Source organism: Panthera onca, chromosome B1 (genome assembly GCF_046562875.1).
Source record: "Panthera onca isolate mPanOnc1 chromosome B1, mPanOnc1 haplotype 2, whole genome shotgun sequence".
NCBI classification, from domain to species: Eukaryota; Metazoa; Chordata; class Mammalia; order Carnivora; family Felidae; genus Panthera; species Panthera onca.
Genome location: NC_138342.1, coordinates 183,936,147 through 183,955,961, shown reverse-complemented (window position 1 = coordinate 183,955,961; position 19,815 = coordinate 183,936,147). Strand labels below are relative to the sequence as shown.

At 41.6% G+C, this 19,815-nt stretch overlaps 1 protein-coding gene across 2 annotated transcripts in view; it reads right to left on the bottom strand.

Moving 5' to 3' along the window:
- The window catches only part of PDGFRL (platelet derived growth factor receptor like), a 69,894-nt gene that overhangs the window by 6,937 nt on the left and 43,142 nt on the right, over positions 1 to 19,815 (bottom strand). For both annotated transcript variants that reach the window (XM_060653066.2, XM_060653065.3), the window contains exon 3: positions 1,880 to 2,031. In XM_060653066.2, coding sequence (XP_060509049.1) covers positions 1,880 to 2,031 — 152 coding nt within the window. The remainder of the gene's footprint in view (positions 1 to 1,879; positions 2,032 to 19,815) is intronic.

Sequence of the window (19,815 nt, the reverse complement as noted above, 5' to 3'; positions counted from 1 at the left end):
CAACAGTCGAAAAGAGGCTTCGCGGTGTTTGCAACCAAACTCTGGGAAACCTACAAACATAATGAATGCCAGACGTTTCTCTATGTGGGTCGTGGGGAAGCATATGTTCTGAAAGAATCGGAGCCAGGAGCAGGAGGCTCAGCTTCCGAAACAGCTCATCTTGGTTTTGCAAACCCACCCATGCCTGAAGAGACAAATGCTAAACCCTGTACTGAAAATCCAACTGGCCTCTTGGCTTGCTATTGAGAAAAGAGAAAATGATACAACACATTAGGTCATGCCCCTTTTTGATCCAAGTTTCTTCACAATTGAAGTAAATAGTTTGGTAAATATTTTAGCCTTCCTTTGATTCCCTAAAGAGCTGCCCATAAATTAAGAACGAGGACCTAGCTCCAAAACTCAAAGAGAGTCCTTTAACCCTCATGGGGCATTCGGCTCAAGGGAAGTCTTCAGTTCAAACTTTCAATTCAAAATCCAATCTTTTAGAAGGACGTGATAGTGCTAATCATGGCAAAGAATCTTAAATCCGCAGTGTGAAATAGGGTATCAGTCCTTGTCCAGAAAAACAGGCTCTAAAGGCACATGAGCAAGTCTGTGCAACACATTCCAGAATGAGGATCAGAAGGGATTACCTATGAACAACTGTTAGCCATTCGCCTGACAACACCAGTGATGCTAGCTAGTGTCTTTCTGCCTGTCTATCAATCTACCCACCACCTTGTCCTAGAAACAGATTAGGGCAGTAAGAACATTAGATCCCAGGTCAGAAGAACAGGGGCTGACTCTTTACTCCCCGTTACCAGTCATGGAACCCTGACCAAGTCACCTTGCCCTTCAAGGTCTCAGCGTCAGCATCATTATTTCTCAAACGGAGATGGTCAAGTAGCTTCTACTTAGTTCCTAGGGGTGTGGTAAAAATGAAACGAGATACATGTGACTCCAACATGGTAGCGTGCTCTGCTGACGCATCTTCTGGCTGGAGAGGAGCTGTGTGGGGGGGAGGGGGAGAAACATTCGAGATTTTGCTAGCATTCATTGATGGCCAGCGCAGAAGATCATTTGGGTCCTAGGCCTAAGTCACTGTAGGTCCGAAAGGCGGAGGGAGTCAGGATGTAGACAGCGCTCATGAGAGCCCCTGCCTGGACATGAAGCAAGCATTGTGCATTTTTAGGCCCTTCACTCAGCGCCGGGATCGGGGCTGGAGCCACAAGGCCCACAGGCTTTGGGAATCGTGCCCCCAAAACTTCAGCTCACAGTACGCTAAGAACAAATACGAGGAGGCCTTTAGCGAAGCATCGTACGGCCATGGAGGCTCTAGAGAGGTCATCGTGGGCCCTGAGAGCACAGTGACTACACGTGCACAGCAATGCTGCCCAGTAGAGCTTTTTGTAATGACGGACGTGGTCCCTGTCTGCAACGTCCAGGAGAGCCACGAGCCGCATGTGGCAATGGACCACGTGAAACAGGGCGAGTGGCCCTCAGAAAGTGAGTTTTAAGGGGTTTAATTTTAAACCATTTTCACTTAAATGTAAATAGTCACACATGCCTAGTGGCTGCCATATTGGCCAACGTAGGTACAGACTCAGGAATCGGCCCGGGTTCGAATCCTAGTACCACCACTTACCTGTGTGACCCTAAGGAGGTATTTCATTTCGCTAAAACTCTACTTCCCAACGAACACAAGAGAAATGACAGGAGTGCTTCCCCTGGCGGGTCGCTGGAGAGACTTACACGAAATAACGGACATAAAGTGACAGAGCCTGGCACACAGGGAGCGCTCTGATCGCCACTATTAGGTACTCGGCACCCCGTTGGAACCTGTACCTCTGGGCCAAGTCCAGAATACCGAAGCGCCCCACCGACACGCCCAACGGTTTACCTGTAAAAAAGATGTAGGTGGAGCCGGTTTTGGTCTCGTCCTTCCTGCAGACGTAGCCCTGGCAGAGCTGTCCCCAGCAGCTAAACTCGCCTGTGTCCGCGGCCGTGGAGTTGACCAGAGTCAGCTGGCCATAGCGCTCGTGCTGCCTCACGCTGTCAATGGAAGCGAAGCCAGCTCACGCGGGGGGGCCCCCAGCAGGTGCTCTCCCCTCTGCTGTGCCCCACCGCAAATCCCCCTGGCTCTGCGGGCTGGCCTCTCTCAAGCGGCACAAACTAGTAACAGCATGTTTGGGGGAAAAGTGTGTGGAAGGGTAGGGGGCGGTCAGAGAGAGAAGCTTCTAAAAGGAAGACATGTCGTTTACATTTTTTAACGAGAGGGGATTCTCTTCCACCTCAGCGCCGGAGTTTCCCTAAGTAGAATCACTGGTCCATTAGCAACGCAGCCACAGAAAGGCAGCCGAAGAGCCTTTGCTCCTAATGAACGCACTTAAAGAGCAGTCAACATGAATGGAAGCACACACCGTGGGCCACTGTGAAAATCTCTTGGATCAACAAAGAGAAGGTTCTGAACATAAGCTTGGGATCTTTGAGATGCCACATTTCATAATAAGAATGCAAACTTTCAGGGCTCCTGGGTGGCTCGGTCACTTAAGCGTTTGACTTTGGCTTAGGTCACGATCTCACGGTTCATGGGTTGGAAACCCGTGTTGGGCTCTGTGCTGACAGCTCAGAGCCTGGAGACTGCTTCGAATTCTGTGTCTCCCTCTCTCTCTCTGCCCCTGTCCCCCACTCTCCCTCTCTTTCCCCAAAATAAATAAACATTTAAAAATAAATAAAAACTTTAGGGGAAAAATGCTTGGTTGCTAAGATTTACTAAGCCCCCGTTATGCAGCCCACCTCGGGTACAGTGCTTAGAACGTTTGAGCATTTAACTTTCCTCTGACCTCCCACTATTATTTCTACTTATATTTTCTCATTTTGCATCTCTTGCATTTTTAGCTTGTTCATGTGAATATATTTGCAAACTGCTTCAGTTCCTTCTGGAATAAGGAGAGACATAAATATTAATATTGAACTCTATCACTAGCTGACGGTAATGGTGATTCAGTGTATTATGTTGTGACAGGAATCCAGATGTATCATCAATGGGAGACATACTCCCCTGTGGCTTATGAGCCTCTGCACGTGGGCATGCCAAAATAAATGGTTTTAATCCAAGGATGCATCTCAAATAGCCAAATGGCTCACCCCTCTGAGATCCACATACTTTTGCGACGTAGCTGAAACTCTCCTGTTGTGCTTTGCAACGCCGTCAGTGAGGTAGCCACACTAAATTTAGCACACAACCAATGTCTGGTTGGTTGATCCTAAACACAGCCCTGTTCTGGTTCACCGCTGAATAGCTGCTTTCCCCACCAGGGCCTCTGTACTCCCACACCATCAACTACCTCCTTTCAAGGGAACGGAAATCTCTCCCCCTTCAGGAAGCTTTTAATTAGAATCAACTCTAGCTTTCTCCTAGTGACGTAATTAGCCCCCTTGTTCTCTATCCCTCGGATACCCATGGCTTCCTGTTATTACAATGGATGGCAAAAACTCTGAGGGCGGGGACTGGGCCATATTTGTTTTATATTCCCTCAGCAACAAATCTGTGCACAGTACACAGTAAAGATTCCCTAGAAATGAGTGGAGTGAAATTGAATTGAACCACAGGGTTGGAAGTGGAAGGAACCTTAAAGAGAAGACACCCAACCAGTGATGTGTGGGAAAAAAAGAAAAAGGCATCCAGCTCTCAACACTGCAGATGAAGAAGCTGAGTCTCAGAAAGAAGTGACTTCCCTGAGACCCACAGCTAGTGGACGCTGAGTCAATTACTTAAGTGAGTGAAGTATGTACGCATCAGAGAAGCAAACACATGTAAAGTTCTGCATGCCATAACAAATTCATTGCATTCTTCTAATGGTAGCTTAATTGCACATAATTGCAGAATTACTAGTAGTAATTATTGTGAATACCACTACAACAATGACACACAATACATACCCCACAGCGGAGAGAGCACAGCAAATGAAAAACAGTGGACCTCAAGGACATTACAGTCCAGGTAGGCAGTTAAAACTAATATACACAAAAGGATCAGAGAATAAGTAAACAAGGACAATAGGAATTCTGAAAAGGGATTTATCCCTGTGGGTTGAAGAGGCTGAAGGCAGCTTTGGGGAGGAAGTGAGACACGCCGGACCTTTAAAGGCGGGGGTGGAGAGGCAGGGGCAGTGAGCTCACTTGCTCAGGAAACTACAGTCCCGGGAGGGCTGGGACCAACCTGGTCTGCTCCTCTTACTGCACCCCCACGGCCTGAGTGCGTGGTGGGTGGAAGGCACTCAATACCGATTTGAGGATTTAACGTATTCGCCACAGAGGACACAGAGGGAGGGGGTTGGGAGTCACGGGGCATTTGGTTGAGAACAGGCAGCAGGGACCACCCTCAGGTGTGGAGGTGGGAAGTGACGGCACCTTAGCCAGGGCATGAGGTGGGCGAGGGAGAGGCAGGAGGAAGAGGGGGAGACTGAGAGCCTGTTCCTGTGATGAATGGCGCAGCCAGTGCTGGGGCTGGGCCGGGTGCTGGCAGAGGAACAGAAGCAAATTTAAGGCATGTTTTTCTGGGGGACATTTATGACAGACTGGGTATAAGAGGTGGAAGAAAGAGATATATCAGTAATGACCACTCAATTTGTATTTCTATGTGTTAGAAAGACTGGGGCTTTAACCAACCGAGACGGAATCACTGAGAAGAGAAAGGAGACTAGGGCAGGCAAAATAATAGAGCCACCATTGAAGACTTTGAATTTGTGATGAAATGTGGGTCACCGAAGTGTGGATGCCAGTTCATGTGGCACTTGGAAACACAGGCTGAGGCACAGAGGAGATAAAACAGCACTAGATTTGTATTTGGGGGAGTCATCTACAAAGGAGTAAGAGGAGAAGCTAAAAGAAAGAATGAACTCAACAAGGGAAAGCACAGAGAAGAGGAGAAGTTTGAGGACAAAATCTAGAGCCAAACTAGAGTCCGCCAGGGCAAGAAAAGGTAGATAGAGGACAGAAGAATCAGGAAAAGGTATCATCAAAAAGGAAGATTCAAGAAATGGATGCTTGAAAGCATCAGATACCTTTAAAAGAGATTCCTGCCCCTCCCCCCACACACACTTCATTTGGCAGAATGAAAGTTTTTGGCAATGACCAAATATGTAATTTCAATTGTGAGGATACAGCCGGCTTTCCGCAGATAAAAAAATAGAAAGGTGGAAAGAAAATGGAGGTGGATGTCTTCCTAGGTGTACCAAAATATCTGAGCACATTCCCTATAGAGCTCAGAACTGGGGTACAAAATCAGCATTTAATTGATCAACGTATCAAGCACCTTCCGTGGACCCAACGTTTGCTAACATCGTAGTGATAGAAAGTATTACATGCCATTCCTACTAGGAAAATAATTGGGCACAAAGAAATTTAGCACTTGGGAATAACCCTACCACCATGAAATCTGCATGCTGTATCTTTAGCAGGATTGGGGGTGGAAGGAAGGAAATGCACTGGAAAACATTTCTGGATTTTTCCACCCCCTCTTGTATGCAAACAATATAAAACAGGAAACAAATTATTTAGTAGGATTACAGTTTAAATGCCAGGATTTAAAATGTCCATTTCTTCTAATGGTCTCACATAGTCCCAGCAGCGGTTTCCCCAAAGGGGTGGACTATGACCTAAGGCCTCTGGGGGCAGAGTCTGCAGGATGAAGTGGAGACAAGGACTCAATGAGCCCTGCAAAGCCCTGGGAGACCCTTCATCCAAGTACTGTCCCCTTTTCTTGTAACACTTAACAAATCCCCAGAACAGTGGATGGTGTAAAGTTTGAGTGGAGCAAAAAGGTGCTGTGACCAAGTGCCCCCCAAAAGTATATTTAAGATTAAGTAGAATTTACACTAATTGGCTCAGCTTAGGTCTTTCTCTTCCAAACACGCACTTCCAGACCTGACCCACAGTGAGCTCAGTGAAGGACAAGTCAACGTTTCAAAGAGTATTCAAAATTTAGAACTATGTATGTGTGTGCATCATGTGTGTATGTCTTCCGGGGAGGTCCCGTGGCCTTTACACACAGTCCATTCCCATCAGTGGAGGCTTGAAGTTTTGAGCATGTTGCCCATCCTACTCTCTTCTGGAGGGGTAGATAGGGACGCTATATCATGGGATGGCATAGAGGAGGAGGTTGACAGCTCTCAAACTTAGGGACCACTGTTGATCTCACCTGGGGCAGTGACCAGGTAAGGGTGGTAGGGTCTATGCTCCTATCCTTTCCCTAGACCCTACAAGCCAAGGGCAGGAGGTAAGCCCTCGATTACAAAATAACTAGTCACTGGTCCCATAAATACTTAATGAGCAGAAGTTAAATGGGAGATTCTGAAGTGCAAAGTAAGAGACAAAATGATACTTAAGTAGTGTGCTTCTCTCAAGTTCCCTCTATACAAAATGCCATGGGCAGGCCAAGGAGGGTAACCAGCAAAGCTTCAGGGCTGAGAGAATCTTAGGGGAAGAGAAGGACTTTCACATGCACAAAATAGGGGGCATGCATTCCAAAGGAATGAGATCCCCTGAAAAGAGACAAAAGGCAGTTTGGTGCCTGGCAAAGACATCTTTGACTGGAACGCAGGTGGGCAGAGGTCTATGGTGACAGGCAGCAGTCATGGGAGGCATAAGATCTTGGACGTTGGAGACACATTGACAGGATTCAAACCCTAACTCCACCATGACCTTGAGACTCCTTAGCTAGAAGGCTTGGAGCTCATGCCTTCTACATTCTGGCTACACCTACTTCCTCAGACTTGAATTAACAGCAACAACAGCTAACGCTTGGGAGTGCAGGCTTTGCACTAAGCTTTTTGGATAAGTTCAAGACTTAGAACAGTGTGTGGCACAGAGTAAGTGTTTCAGACATTTTGTATATAGCTATTATGATGGTCCTCTGCTTTTTGTGACCACATTAGGAGGGAGGTACTATTTTTCCTCTTTTACTGATGAGGACACTGAAACTTAGAGAAGTACCTTGTCCAAAGTCTTCCAACTGGGAACAGTAGAGCTTCTAATCCTAGTGTCACAAAGACTCAGCTTACAAATGTTCATAAATGAAAACGGCATGGATTTCCATCCTACTGAAATGAAGTCAAGGAATTTTGACTAAGAGATGATGCCTCTAACTAACCTGCAAATCCTGCTAAATATGGACACACACATACACACGCACATACCCCACAATCAAAAACATGCAAGATCTGATTTAATTAGCTGAGTAATATTTGTGATAGCCTATTTTCTATTTCGACAGCAAGTTAACAGTTCGATAAGTAAGTGGAGTATCTGGGTGGCTCAGTTGGTTGAGCAACTGAATGCTTGATTTTGGCTCAGGTCATGATCTTACGGTTCGTGAGCCCCACCCTCACTTGCATTTTCTCTCAAAATAAATAAATAAAAATGAAAAAAAATCAATGAGTAATTAAATGGAACAGAAGCAGGAAAACAACTAGTTATTAAACATCTAGTCTGTAATGGACAGAACCTAAGGTACACATGACTTTTTCTCAATCCCACGAGACGGAGATGGTCAAATAATACTGGCTAAAACTTAAGTAACGCTTAATATGTGTTAAGCACTGTTTTAATCCCTTTATAGATTTTGACTAATTTCATCCTCATAAAATCTTTATGAAACAGATGTTATTATCCTCCCCAAGTTGCAGGTGGGCAAACTAAGACCGGAGAAGCTAGCTAACTTTCCCATGTAAGTGTTGGAACCACAGGAGAAGAATTTGAAGGTTAAGTAATGTTCCCCGGGCCACTCAACTGTATGATCCCAGATATTGTGCACGGGAGACCGTGTTGCCTCTGTTGACATAAAAGAGAAGCATAAGGAGCGAGAGAAAAAAGATGCAATCCAAAATCCTCCTTATTCAACATGCACTTCGAAAATTAATTATTTAGTTTCTACCACAGGCAAGGTGCTATGCCAAGCATCAAAGGAGATCAAGATTCATGTGTATTTGCTTGTTCATGTTTCAAGCGTTTGTACAGGGCCTTGTGTTTAAGCTTCTTTTTAAGAATGTGTCAGAAAATAACGGCTCCATGATATGCTGGGAATAGAGCCATATCAACAAAGTACAAACCCTGGGAAACAGACAGCTGGTAAAACATATCAAAGTTTCACAGTTTATGATATAAAAGAAAAAGATGATGAAAAGAAATATGTATGAGAAGCTAGTAGAGAACCAAATATGCAAAATGAGAAACAAAATGAATACAGTTTCAGTATCAGAAACTAAGCTGAAAGGTCCCTTCCTCTCTCTCTGCTTCCTTCCTTCCCTCCCACCCTCCCTCCCTCCATCCCCCTTGTGTATGTTTGAGGACTATCCAAGGACCTCCTCAAAATGCTTGCAATATAACTCCAGTATTTCTATCCCAACAACAGGTTATGTTAATGTCTGTGAATGTGACTCAGGACTTTTCTACTACAACGACTTATGCCAGATTCTTCTGTATTCTTAAAAAGAAGTCAGAGGATGGGATCAAGTTGACAGAGAAGAAAAACCCTGAGCTCACCTCTTCTCACAGACACAACAAAACAACTACATAAGAACAATTCTCTCCGGGAACAACTTGGAGACCAGCAGAGCAGCTCCAAAACAACCACAGATATAAAGAAAAAGGCACATTAAGAGGAGGAGAAGGGTCAAAGACACGATATAGTGAGGGCTCACACCCCTGGCACAGAGAGGAGGAGGTAATCCCTGAGCACTGAGGGGTTCAAGTTCCACATCTTGAACGCTACCTCAGCGCTACCTCAGCGCTGGGGACCTGCAACAGGAAGACAAAACCCAGGAATGTCTTGCTTTGAAAACCAAGGTTTCACCTCAAGAAAGCCAGAGACAATAGGAAGCCAAAACTCTACTTTTCAAGGGCTTGAACACAAGTTACTCACACCGAGACCTAGCACAGAGGCAGCAGTTTGAACAGTGCCTGGGCCATATGTGAAAGAGATTTATTGACTAATTTTAAGGCATGGACTGTAGGAGCAGGGATCTGTAGGGATGTTCTTTGAGAGGGGAAGGCTGGTAAGGTCATTTTATTTACTCTCCCTCTATCTAGCTGGGCCAACACTGGTGGGTGCCACCTCTGACACATTCCATCTACCTTGCCAGCCCACTCACCCCACCTCCACATTACCCTGTGGACCCACCTGACCAGTAGCTGACCCACCAAAATGGCTGTCACTCTGCCTCACCCAGGAGGTGGCCTCAGCTAGGACTGGTACCCCCAACGCAACTCCCGCTATGCCTACCACACTTGGTGAGTAGCCTTGGCCTGGACCGTTGCCCCTCAGAGTGAATCACAGCGCAGGGCCTGGGTGGCTCAGTCGGTTAAACGTCTGACTTCGGCTCAGATCCTGATCTCGCTGTTCATCGGTTCAAGCCCCACATAGGGCTCTGTGCTGACAGCTTGGAGTCTGAAGCCTGCTTCAGATTCTGTGTCTCTTTCTCTCTCTGCCCTTCCCCAACTCGCACTCTGTCTCTCAAAAACAAATAAACATTAAGAAAAAATTTTGGGGGGTGGGTGTGCACGTGGGTGGCTCAGTTAAGCATCTGACTTCAGCTCAGGTCATGATCTCGCGGTCTGTGAGTTCGAGCCCCACGTCGGGTTCTGTGCTGACAGCTCAGAGCCTGGAGCCTGCTTCAGATTCTGTGTCTCCCTCTGTCTCTGCCCCCCCACCCCCACCCCTGCTCATGCTCTGTCTCTCTCTGTCTCTCAAAAATGAATAAATGTAAAAAAAAAAATTAAAAAAAGTTTTTTAAGTGAATCACACCACGAGGAGGGGGGACCTGCCACACACACCAGTAGAACCACAAAAGTCAAAACTAGTCCTTACAACTGTTCACCAGCAGCCCTGCAGCAGCTATAGCCCAGCCACAAGAAGGTGCCTACAGATCACACAGGGTCACCCCTGGACTGCCTGGTTCTGGTGGCTCTTGGGGGGATTGTTCTTCTGGGACCCAGAGGACACCTACTATTTAAGGCCATTCCTTCAAGACTGAGAGACATAGCTGATCTACGTAATACATAGAAACAAACAGAGAGTCAGACAAAATGAGGAGACAGAGGAATATGACAAAACCTCAGGAAAAGAACAAAATGAAGTAGAGATAAGCAATCTACCTAATAAAGAATTCAAAGTAATGGTCATAAAGGTGCTAATTGGGCTCAGAAAAATAATAGATGAACAGTGAGAATGTCAACAAATAAAAATAAAATATTAAAAAGAACTAATCAGAACTGAAGGCTACAATAAATGAAATTTCAAAAATACACCAGAGGTGGCACACCTGGGTGGCTCAGTTAGGTGAGCATCTGACTTCGGCTCAGGTCATGACTTCACTGTTCGTGAGTTCAAGCCTCATGTCAGGGTCTGTGCTAACAGCTCAGAGCCTGGACACTGCTTCCGATTCTCTGTCTTCCTCTCTCTCTGCCTCTCCCCCATTCACACTCTGTCTCTCTCTCTCTCAAAAATAAATAAACATTAAAAAAGATTTTTTAAATACACTGGAGAGAATCAACATCAGATTAGAGGATGCAGGAGAAGAAATCAGTGATCTGGAAGACAGAGGAGTGGAAACCATCCAAGTGAAAGAGAGAAAAAAATTTAATAAAGATAGTTTAAAAGATCTCTAGACAACATTAAGCATAAAACATTAACATTATAGGTATCCCAGAAAGGAGAACAGAGAGAAAGGGACAGAACACTTTTGTGAAGAAATAATAGCTGAAAACTTCTCTAACTTGGGAAGGAAAACAGACATACAGGTCCAGGAATCAGAGTCCCAAACAAGATGAACCCAATGAGCTTCACATGAAGACATATTATAATTAAACTGTAAAAAATTAATTATAAAGAGAGAATCTTAAAAGCAGCAACAAAAAAGCAACTAATGACATACAAGTTACATACATCAGCTGACTTTTCAGCAGAAACGTTGCAGGCATAAGGAAAAGACATATATTCAGGGTGCTGAAGAAAAGGCCTACAATCAAGAACAATCTTCCCACCAAGACCTACTCAGAATTGGAGGCGTAAAGAGTTCCCCAGACAAATAAAACTTAAAGGAGTTCGTTAGCACTAAACAGGTCTTACAAGAAACGTTAAAAGGATTTCTTTAAGCAGAAAAGAAAAAGTCGTAACTACAAGTAAGAAAATTGTAACAGAAAAAAAATATTAATGGTAAAAGTAAACACATAGTAAAAGCAGTGGATCAACCACTTGTAAAGCTAGTGTGAGGGTTAAAAGGCAAAAGTAGTAAAATGAATCAGACCTAGAATAATTGGCTAAGGAGTACACAAAATAAAAATACATAAAATATGATGTCAAAAACATAAAATGTGGCAAGGGAAAATAAAATGTAATGCTTTTAGAATGTGTCCAAACTTAAGTGACCATCAACTTAAAGGAGACTACTGTATACTTAGGTTTGTCATACACAAACCTCATGATAACTGCAAACCAAAAACCTATAAGAAATTTAAAGAGAGAGCGAGAGAGAGAAAGGAAGCCAAACATTACACTAATTAAAATCATCAAAACACAAGGGAAGGAACCAAGAAAAAAAAAAAAAAAGAAACAGCGACAAACTACAAAAACAACCGGAAAATAGAATGGCAATAAGCACATACCTCTCAATAATGACTTTAAATGTTACTGTACTAAATGCTCCAATCAAAAAACAAAGGGTGAGTGAATGGATAGAAAAACAAGATCCTCTATATGCTGCCTACAAGAGACTCACTTCGGACCTAAAAGCACATACAGACTGAAAATGAAGAGATGAAAAAAAGACATTCCATGAAAATGGAAATGAAAAGAAGGCTGGCATAGCAACACTTACGTCAGACTTTAAAACAAAGACTATAACAAAATACATAGAAGGGGCATTACTTAATGGTAAATGGATCACTCCACCGAGAGGATATGACTGTATTTATCTATGCACCCAACACAGGAGCATCTGAACATGTAAAGCAAATATTAACAGATATAAAGGGAGAAATTGACAGTAATACAATAACATTAAGTGACTTTAACATTCCATTTACATCAATGGATAGATTACCCAGACAGAACATCAATAAGGAAACAGTGTCCTTAAATGAAACTTTAGACTACATAAACTTAATAGAGATATACATAACAGTTCAAAAAAAACCCAAAAGAAAACAGCAGAATGCACATTTTTTTCAATTGCCCAGGGAACATTCTCCAGATTAGATGATATTTTTGCAACAAAACAAGTCTCAATAAATTTAAGAAGATTGAAATCATATTAAGCATCTTTCCAAACACAACAATATGAAACTAGAAATTTTCACAAGAAAAAACCTGGAAAAAACACAAATGAGGCTGAACAACACACTCCTAAATAATCTGGGTCAATGAATAAATTCTAGAGTATATTTAAAAATACCTTGAGACAAATTAAAATGGAAACACAATGTTCCATTATCAATGGGACTCGGCAAAAGCAGTTCTAAGAGGGCAGTGATACAGACTATCTCAAGAAATAAGAAAGATCTCAAAGAAACAATCTAACCATACATTCAAAGTAACTAGGAAAAGCATAACAAACAAAACCCAAAGTAGTAGAAGGAAGGAAATAACAAAGAGGAGAATAAAAATAAATAAATTATAGGGGCGCCTGGGTGGCTCAGTCGGTTGGGCATCCGACTTCGGCCCAGGTCACGATCTCGCGCTCCGTGGGTTCGAGCCCCGCGTCGGGCTCTGTGCTGACAGTTCAAAGCCTGGAGCCTGTTTCGGATTCTGTGTCTCCCTCTCTCTCTCTGACCCTCCCCCGTTCATGCTCTGTCTCTCCCTGTCTCAAAAATAAATAAACGTTAAAAAAAAAATTTTTTTTAATAAATAAATAAATAAATAAATAAATAAATAATACACACACACAAATAAAAAAATAAAAAAAAGATCAATGAAAGTAGGAGCTGTTTCTTGGAAAAGAGAAAAATGATAAACCTCTAGCCAGGCTCATTAAGAAGAAAAGAGAGAGGGCCCAGATAAATAAAATCAGAAATGAAAGAGGAGAAATTACAACTACATAAATACAAAAGACTGAAATGAACAACATACACCAACAACTTGAGCAATCTAGAAGAAAGGAATAAATTCTTAGAAACATACAGTCTTCCAAGACTGAATCAGGAAGAAATAAAATATCTGAACAGAATAATCACTGGTAATACTATTAAATCCGTAATCCAAAACCTCCCAACAAAGTCCAAGACCAGACGGCTTCACAGGTAAATTCTACCAAATATTTAAAGAAGAGTTCATAGTATACTTCTCAAACTATTCCAAAAAATGGAGGAGGAAGGAATGCTTCCAAATTCATTCTACTAGGCCAGCATTACCCTGAAAGCAAAACCAGACAAAGACACTATAAAAAAAAAAAAAAGAAAATTATGTGCCAATATCTCTGATGAACACAGCTGCAAAAATCCTCAACAAAGCATTAGCAGGCCAAATTCAAAAATACTTTAAAAGAATAATACACCATGGGAATGCAAGCTGGTGCAGCCACTCTGGAAAACAGTATGGAGGTTCCTCAAAAAACTAAAAATAGAACTACTCTACGACCCAGCAATTGCACCATTAGGCATTTATCCAAGGGATACAGGCATGCTGTTTCGAAGGGACATATGCACCCCAATGTTTATAGCAGCACTATCAACAATAGCCAAAGTATGGAAAGAGCCCAAATGTCCATAAATGAATGAATGGAAAAGGAAGATGTGGTATATATATACAATGGAGTGTTACTCAGCAATCAAAAAGAATGATATCTTGCCATTTGCAACCACGTGGATGGAACTGGAGGGTATTATGCTAAGCAAAATTAGTCAGAGAAAGACAAACATCATATGACTTCATTCATATGAAGACTTTAAGAGACAAAACAGATAAACATAAGGGAAGGGAAGCAAAAATAATATAAAAACAGGGAGGGGGACAAAACACAAGAGACTCTTAAATATGGAGAACAAACAGGGTTATGGAGGGGTTGTGGGGGGGGTGGGCTAAATGGGTAAGGGACATTAAGGAATCTACTTCTGAAATCATTGTTGCACTGTATGATAACTAATTTGGATGTAAATTTAAAAAAATAAAATTAAATATTTGTTTTAAAAAAAGAATAATACACCAATAAACAACTCCACCTGTAGGGATAAGTTACGGTTACCTATATGTTTATTGCAGCAATGACTCAGATGGGAAAGTGACAAATAACATAAAATTCCAACAATAGAGATTTAGTTAAACATACTGTGGTATTATAGTAACACAGAAAAATATTCATGATATGTCAAGGAAAAAATTAACCATAAAACAGTATATACATTTTCACACAATTATTTTAAATATAAAAGTAAAACTGGAACTTACATTTCAAGGGGCTCAAAAAGGAACAAAGTACAAAGCCAGTAGAAGGAAGTAAATAAAAGATTACAGAAGAAATAAATAGAAACTAAAAACCAATAGAACAGATTGATGAAACTAGAAGCTGGTTCTTTGAAAAGATCAACAAGATTGATAAACTTTTAGCCAGACTCATCAAGAAAAAAAAAAGGACTCAAAATCAGAAATGAAAGAGGAGAAGTAACAACCAAGGCACCGGAAATACAAAGGATTATAAGAATATTATGAAAAATTATATGCCAACAAATTGGACAACCTTGAAAAAATGGATACGTTCCTAGAAACATGTAACTTTCCAAAACTAAAGCTGAAAGAAATAGAAAATTTTAACAGACCAATTACCCGCAATGAAACTGAATCAGTAATCAAAAAACTTCTAACAAAGTCCAGGACCAGAGGCCTTCACAGTTGGATTCAACCTAACATTTAAATTAGAGATTGGGGCGCCTGGGTGGCTCAGTCGGTTAAGCGGCTGACTTCGGCTCAGGTCACGATCTCGCGGTCCGTGAGTTCGAGCCCCGCGTCGGGCTCTGTGTGGACAGCTCAGAGCCTGGAGCCTGTTTCAGATTCTGTGCCTCCCTTTCTCTGACCCTCCCCGTTCATGCTCTGTCTCTCTCTGTCTCAAAAATAAATAAACGTTAAAAAAAATAAATTAGAGATTAATACCTAGTCTTCTCAAATTATTTCAAAAACTACAAGAGGAAAGAAAGCTTCCAAGGTCATTCTGTGAGGTTAGCATTATCCTGATACCAAAACCAGGCAAAGATACTACAAAAAAAAGAAAACCAAAGGCCGATATCTCTGATGAATATCAATGCAAAAATCCTCAACAAAATATTAGCAAACCAAAACCAATAACACATTAAAAAAATCATCCACCATGGTCAAGTGGGATTTATTCCTGGGATGCAAGGGTGATTGAATATATGCAAATCAATCAACCTTAAACATCACGTCAACACAAGAAGGGATAAAAAACTTGATCACCTCGGGGTGCCTGGGTGGCTCAGTTGGTTAAACATCTAACTTCGGCTCAGGTCATGATCTCATAGTCTGTGAGTTTGAGCCCCACATGAGGCACTGTGCTGACAGCTCAGAGCCTTGGAGCCTGCTTTGTCTCTCCCTCTCTCTCTGCTCCTCCCCTGGCTTGTGCTCTCTCTCTCTCTCAAAAATAAATAAACATTAAAAAAAAAAAACTTGATCATCTCAACAGATGCAGAAAAAGCAACTGACAAAGTACAACATCCACTTGTGATAAAAACTCTCAACAAAGTAGGTTTAGAGGGAAGATATCTTTAGAGGGAACATATCTCAGCATAAAAAAGGCCATATATGACAAACCCACAGCAAAGATCATACTGAATGGTGAAAAACTGAGAACATTTCCCTAAGATCAAGAACAAGACCAGGATGTCCACTGTCACCACTTATATTCAACATAGTACTGGAAGTCCTGGCCACAGCAAACAGATGAGAGAAAGAAATAAAAGGTATCCAACCTGAGAAGGGAGAATTAAAACTTTTACTCTTTGGAAACAACATGATCTTATATATAGAAAACCCTAAAAACTGTACACACACACATAAAACTACTAGAAAAGTAAAGTCACAAGATAGAAAATATACAGAAGTCTGTTGCATTTCTCTGCACTAATAATGAAGCTACAGAAAGAGAAATTGGGAAAACAATCCCATTTACAACTGCACCAAAAATAATAAAATACCTAGGACTAAACCTAACCAGGGAAGTGACAGACCCGTACTTCCAAAATTATAGAACACTGATGAAGGAAACTGAAGATGATGCAAACAAATGGAAAGATATTCCATCCTCATGAATTGAAAGAAGCAATACTGTCAAAATGTCCATATCACTCAAAGCAATCTATAGTTTAACGCAATCCCTATGAGAAGAGTGACAGCATTTTTTTTTAAGAACTAGAACAAACATTCGCAAAATTGTACAGAACCCTAGAAGACCCCAAATAACCAAAGTGATCTTGAGAAAGAACAAAGCTGGAGGTATCACAATCCAGATTTCAAGATATACTATGTAGCTATAATAACCCACGCAGTATGGAACTGGCACAAAAAAAGACATATAGGTCTTTGGAACAGAATAGAGAGCCCAGAAAGAAACCCACACCTATATGGTCAATTAATCTGTGACAAAGGAGGAAAGAATGTACATTGGGTAACAAACAGTGTCTTCAATAAGTGGTGTACTGGAAAGGCTGACGGCATCATGCAAAAGGATGAAACTGGACCACTTTCTTACACTATGCACAAAACTAAACTCAAAATGGATGAAAGACCTAAATGTGAAGCCTGAAACCATAAAACTCCTGGAAGAAAACATAGACAGTAATTTCTTCTATGTCATCGGCTATAAAAACATTTCTCTAGATATGGCTCCTCAGAACACAAAAGCAAAAATAAACCACTGGGACTACACCAAAATAACCATCAACAAAACAAGGCAATGACAACCAACTGAATAAAAGAAGATATTTGCAAATGGTGTATCTGATAAGAAATTAACATCCAAAATATATAAAGACCTTACACAACTCAACAACAAAAATATTATAATAATCTGACTAAAAAATGGGCAGATGACCTAAACAGACATTTCTCCAAGGAAGACATACAGATAGCCAGTCAACACATGAAAAGAGGCTCATCTTTTGGGTATTTACCCAAAGAAAACCAAAAACTAATTCAAAAAGATACATGCTTCCCTGTGTTTATTGCAGCCTATTTACAATAGCTAAGATATGGAAACAACCCAAGTGTTTTATCAAGAGACAAATGAATAAAGAAGATGTGGTATATATAAATGCAATGGAGTATTACCCAGCTTTAAAAAAGAATGGTATCTTGGGCACCTGGGTGGCTCACTCAGTTGAGCGTCCAACTTCGGCTCAGGTCATGATCTCACAGTTCATGGGTCTGAGCCCTGCATCGGGCTCTGTGGTGACAGCTCAGAGCCCGGAGCCTGCTTCGGGTTGTGGGTCTCCCCCTCTCTCTGCCTCTCCCCTGTTCATACTCTGTTTCTCTCTCTCAAAAATAAATAAATATTTAAAAAAAAAAGAATTATACCTTGCCATTTGTAACATGATTGGACCTAGAGGGTATAATGCTAAGTGAAATAAGTCAGAGAAAGACAAATACCATATGATTTCACTCATATGTGGAATTTAAGAAAGAAAACAAACAAGCAAAGGGGAAAAAGAGAGAGAAACAAACCAGGAAACAGGCTCTTAACTATAGAGAACAAACAGATGGTTACCAGAGGGGAGGTAGGTGTGGAGACAGGTGAAATAGTCAAGGGGCAAGAGTACACTTATCATGAGCACTAAGTAATACACAGAATTAGCGAATAATTATATCGTACATCTGAAACTTATGTAACAATGTATTTTAATTATACTTTAACAAAAATAAAGCTAAAACTGGAAGATTCTAGGGGCGCCTGGGTGGCTTAGTTGGTTAAACATCTGACTTCGGCTCAGGTCATGATCTCGCAGTTCATGGGTTCGAGCCCCGCATTGGGCTTTGTGCTGACAGCTCAGAGCCTGGAGCCTGCTTCCGATTCTGTGTCTCCCTCTCTCTCCGCCCCTCCCCGCTCATGGTTTGTCTCTGTCCCAAAAATAAACAAACATTAAAAAAATTTTTTTAAAAACTGGAAGATTCTATGCTATGGTGTTAACAGTGTATCTTGAATTTTTAGTGATCTCTTCTTTTTAATTATCTATAGTGTCCAACTTTCTAAATTGTATAAGTATTTATTATTCTGTAATAAAGAAATGAAAACTATAATAAAAGCAAGTCAAGTTAAATCACTTAAAAAACTTTAGAACAGATACTCTACAAATGTGTGGTTGTGGATGGCTTGTTTGTAGCTTAAAAATCTGGAGGTGAAGTTTTTTGTTTGTGTTTTTTCTTTATCATGTTTGCCTTCTTAGCATGTGGATTCCAAAAGACAGGAGAGGTAGAAATTCATTTGGAGGCCCCCCCAAATCCAGCATATTACTTTGCTCTGATTAAGACAAACACTGAATTAGAGGATAAAAATAACTGAGTGCAGTGTGACTTTGTTCTCAAATCTGCCCTACTCCTCTTGTACATGTAATCAATCTGTCCAGGCTACAACACCTCTCTGGAGCTTAACCCTGGCTTTCCAGGCTCCCAGATACCATTCAGCCTCACCTCTCACCTGGTTCCCACTCTTGGTTGTTCTCTCTCTCTATATATATATATTTTTTTTTTTTTTTAATTTTTTTTTTTTTTTTTTTTTTTAATGCAGCCACAACTCCATCTGTCTCCCCGGTTGAATCTTGGTATCAGCCTCGACTTTCCTTCTTGTTTCCATTCCTTACACTTTATCAACCAACAAATTGACTCTTCTAGAAAAATTTCTCCTCTATCCCATCATTTACCCAGCTCTCAACACAACCGAATTCCTCACCAACCCCAAACACACTGTTTTTTTTCCATCCCAATTTTCCAACAATCTCTTTCCCTCTGAAAGCCTCTCTTATTTTCCATCCGGTCTAAATCTGGTTGTTCTTCAGAGTTGCTTCATTAGAAAGATCATTTATGTTCAGTGACATTTGTACAATCGTTGTGCTAATAAGAGACAGGCCCAAAACGGAGTCACTTATGTTAAGTCCCACCAAGACTTAATGCTTAACCTAATAGCAATTTCAGCCTCTTCTAGGAGTGGGATTTTAAACCTATCAGTCTGGCATTTCCTGATCAGCACAATGAGGTCATCTGTATGATAAGACCTCCAGCCATTCCACCTGAGAAAAGATGACCACATCCTAAACAATCCTGTCTCTTCTTTTGCTAATAACTTCCCCGTCCTGCCTCATTTCTACTTATACAATCCTTCCATTTTGTGTAACTCCTGGAAGCCTCTCCTATTTGTTACATGAGAAGCTTCCTGATTCATGAACCTTTAGAACTTTACATTTACTTGGCTGAATTTTTGTTCTTTAACAGATTTGGTGGTAGCAGGAGAACTGCCAGAGATTTCTAACAGCTTTGGGGACAACAAGAAACATAGGCATGGTGGCCGCGAACACTTTGAGTTCTCTTTCTCACCCTTTCTGAGGGCTGTGGGTAAGTTTCTCTTGGTTTTGAGTTCCAGTCACTTTGCATCCAGCTCCTGATCTAATTGGCTTTCCACAGTTCCCTCCTTGATTGGAAACCCTAGCCCTTGGTTCTATCTCTAGATTATACACTGAGAATTACTGGGGCTGGCTGGACTTCTTCCATTTCTTTGTAATCAGTCCACAGTCCCCCATTTTAGATTCTGCTGGTTCAATCCTTCCCCCAATCCCCAGATTCCACAT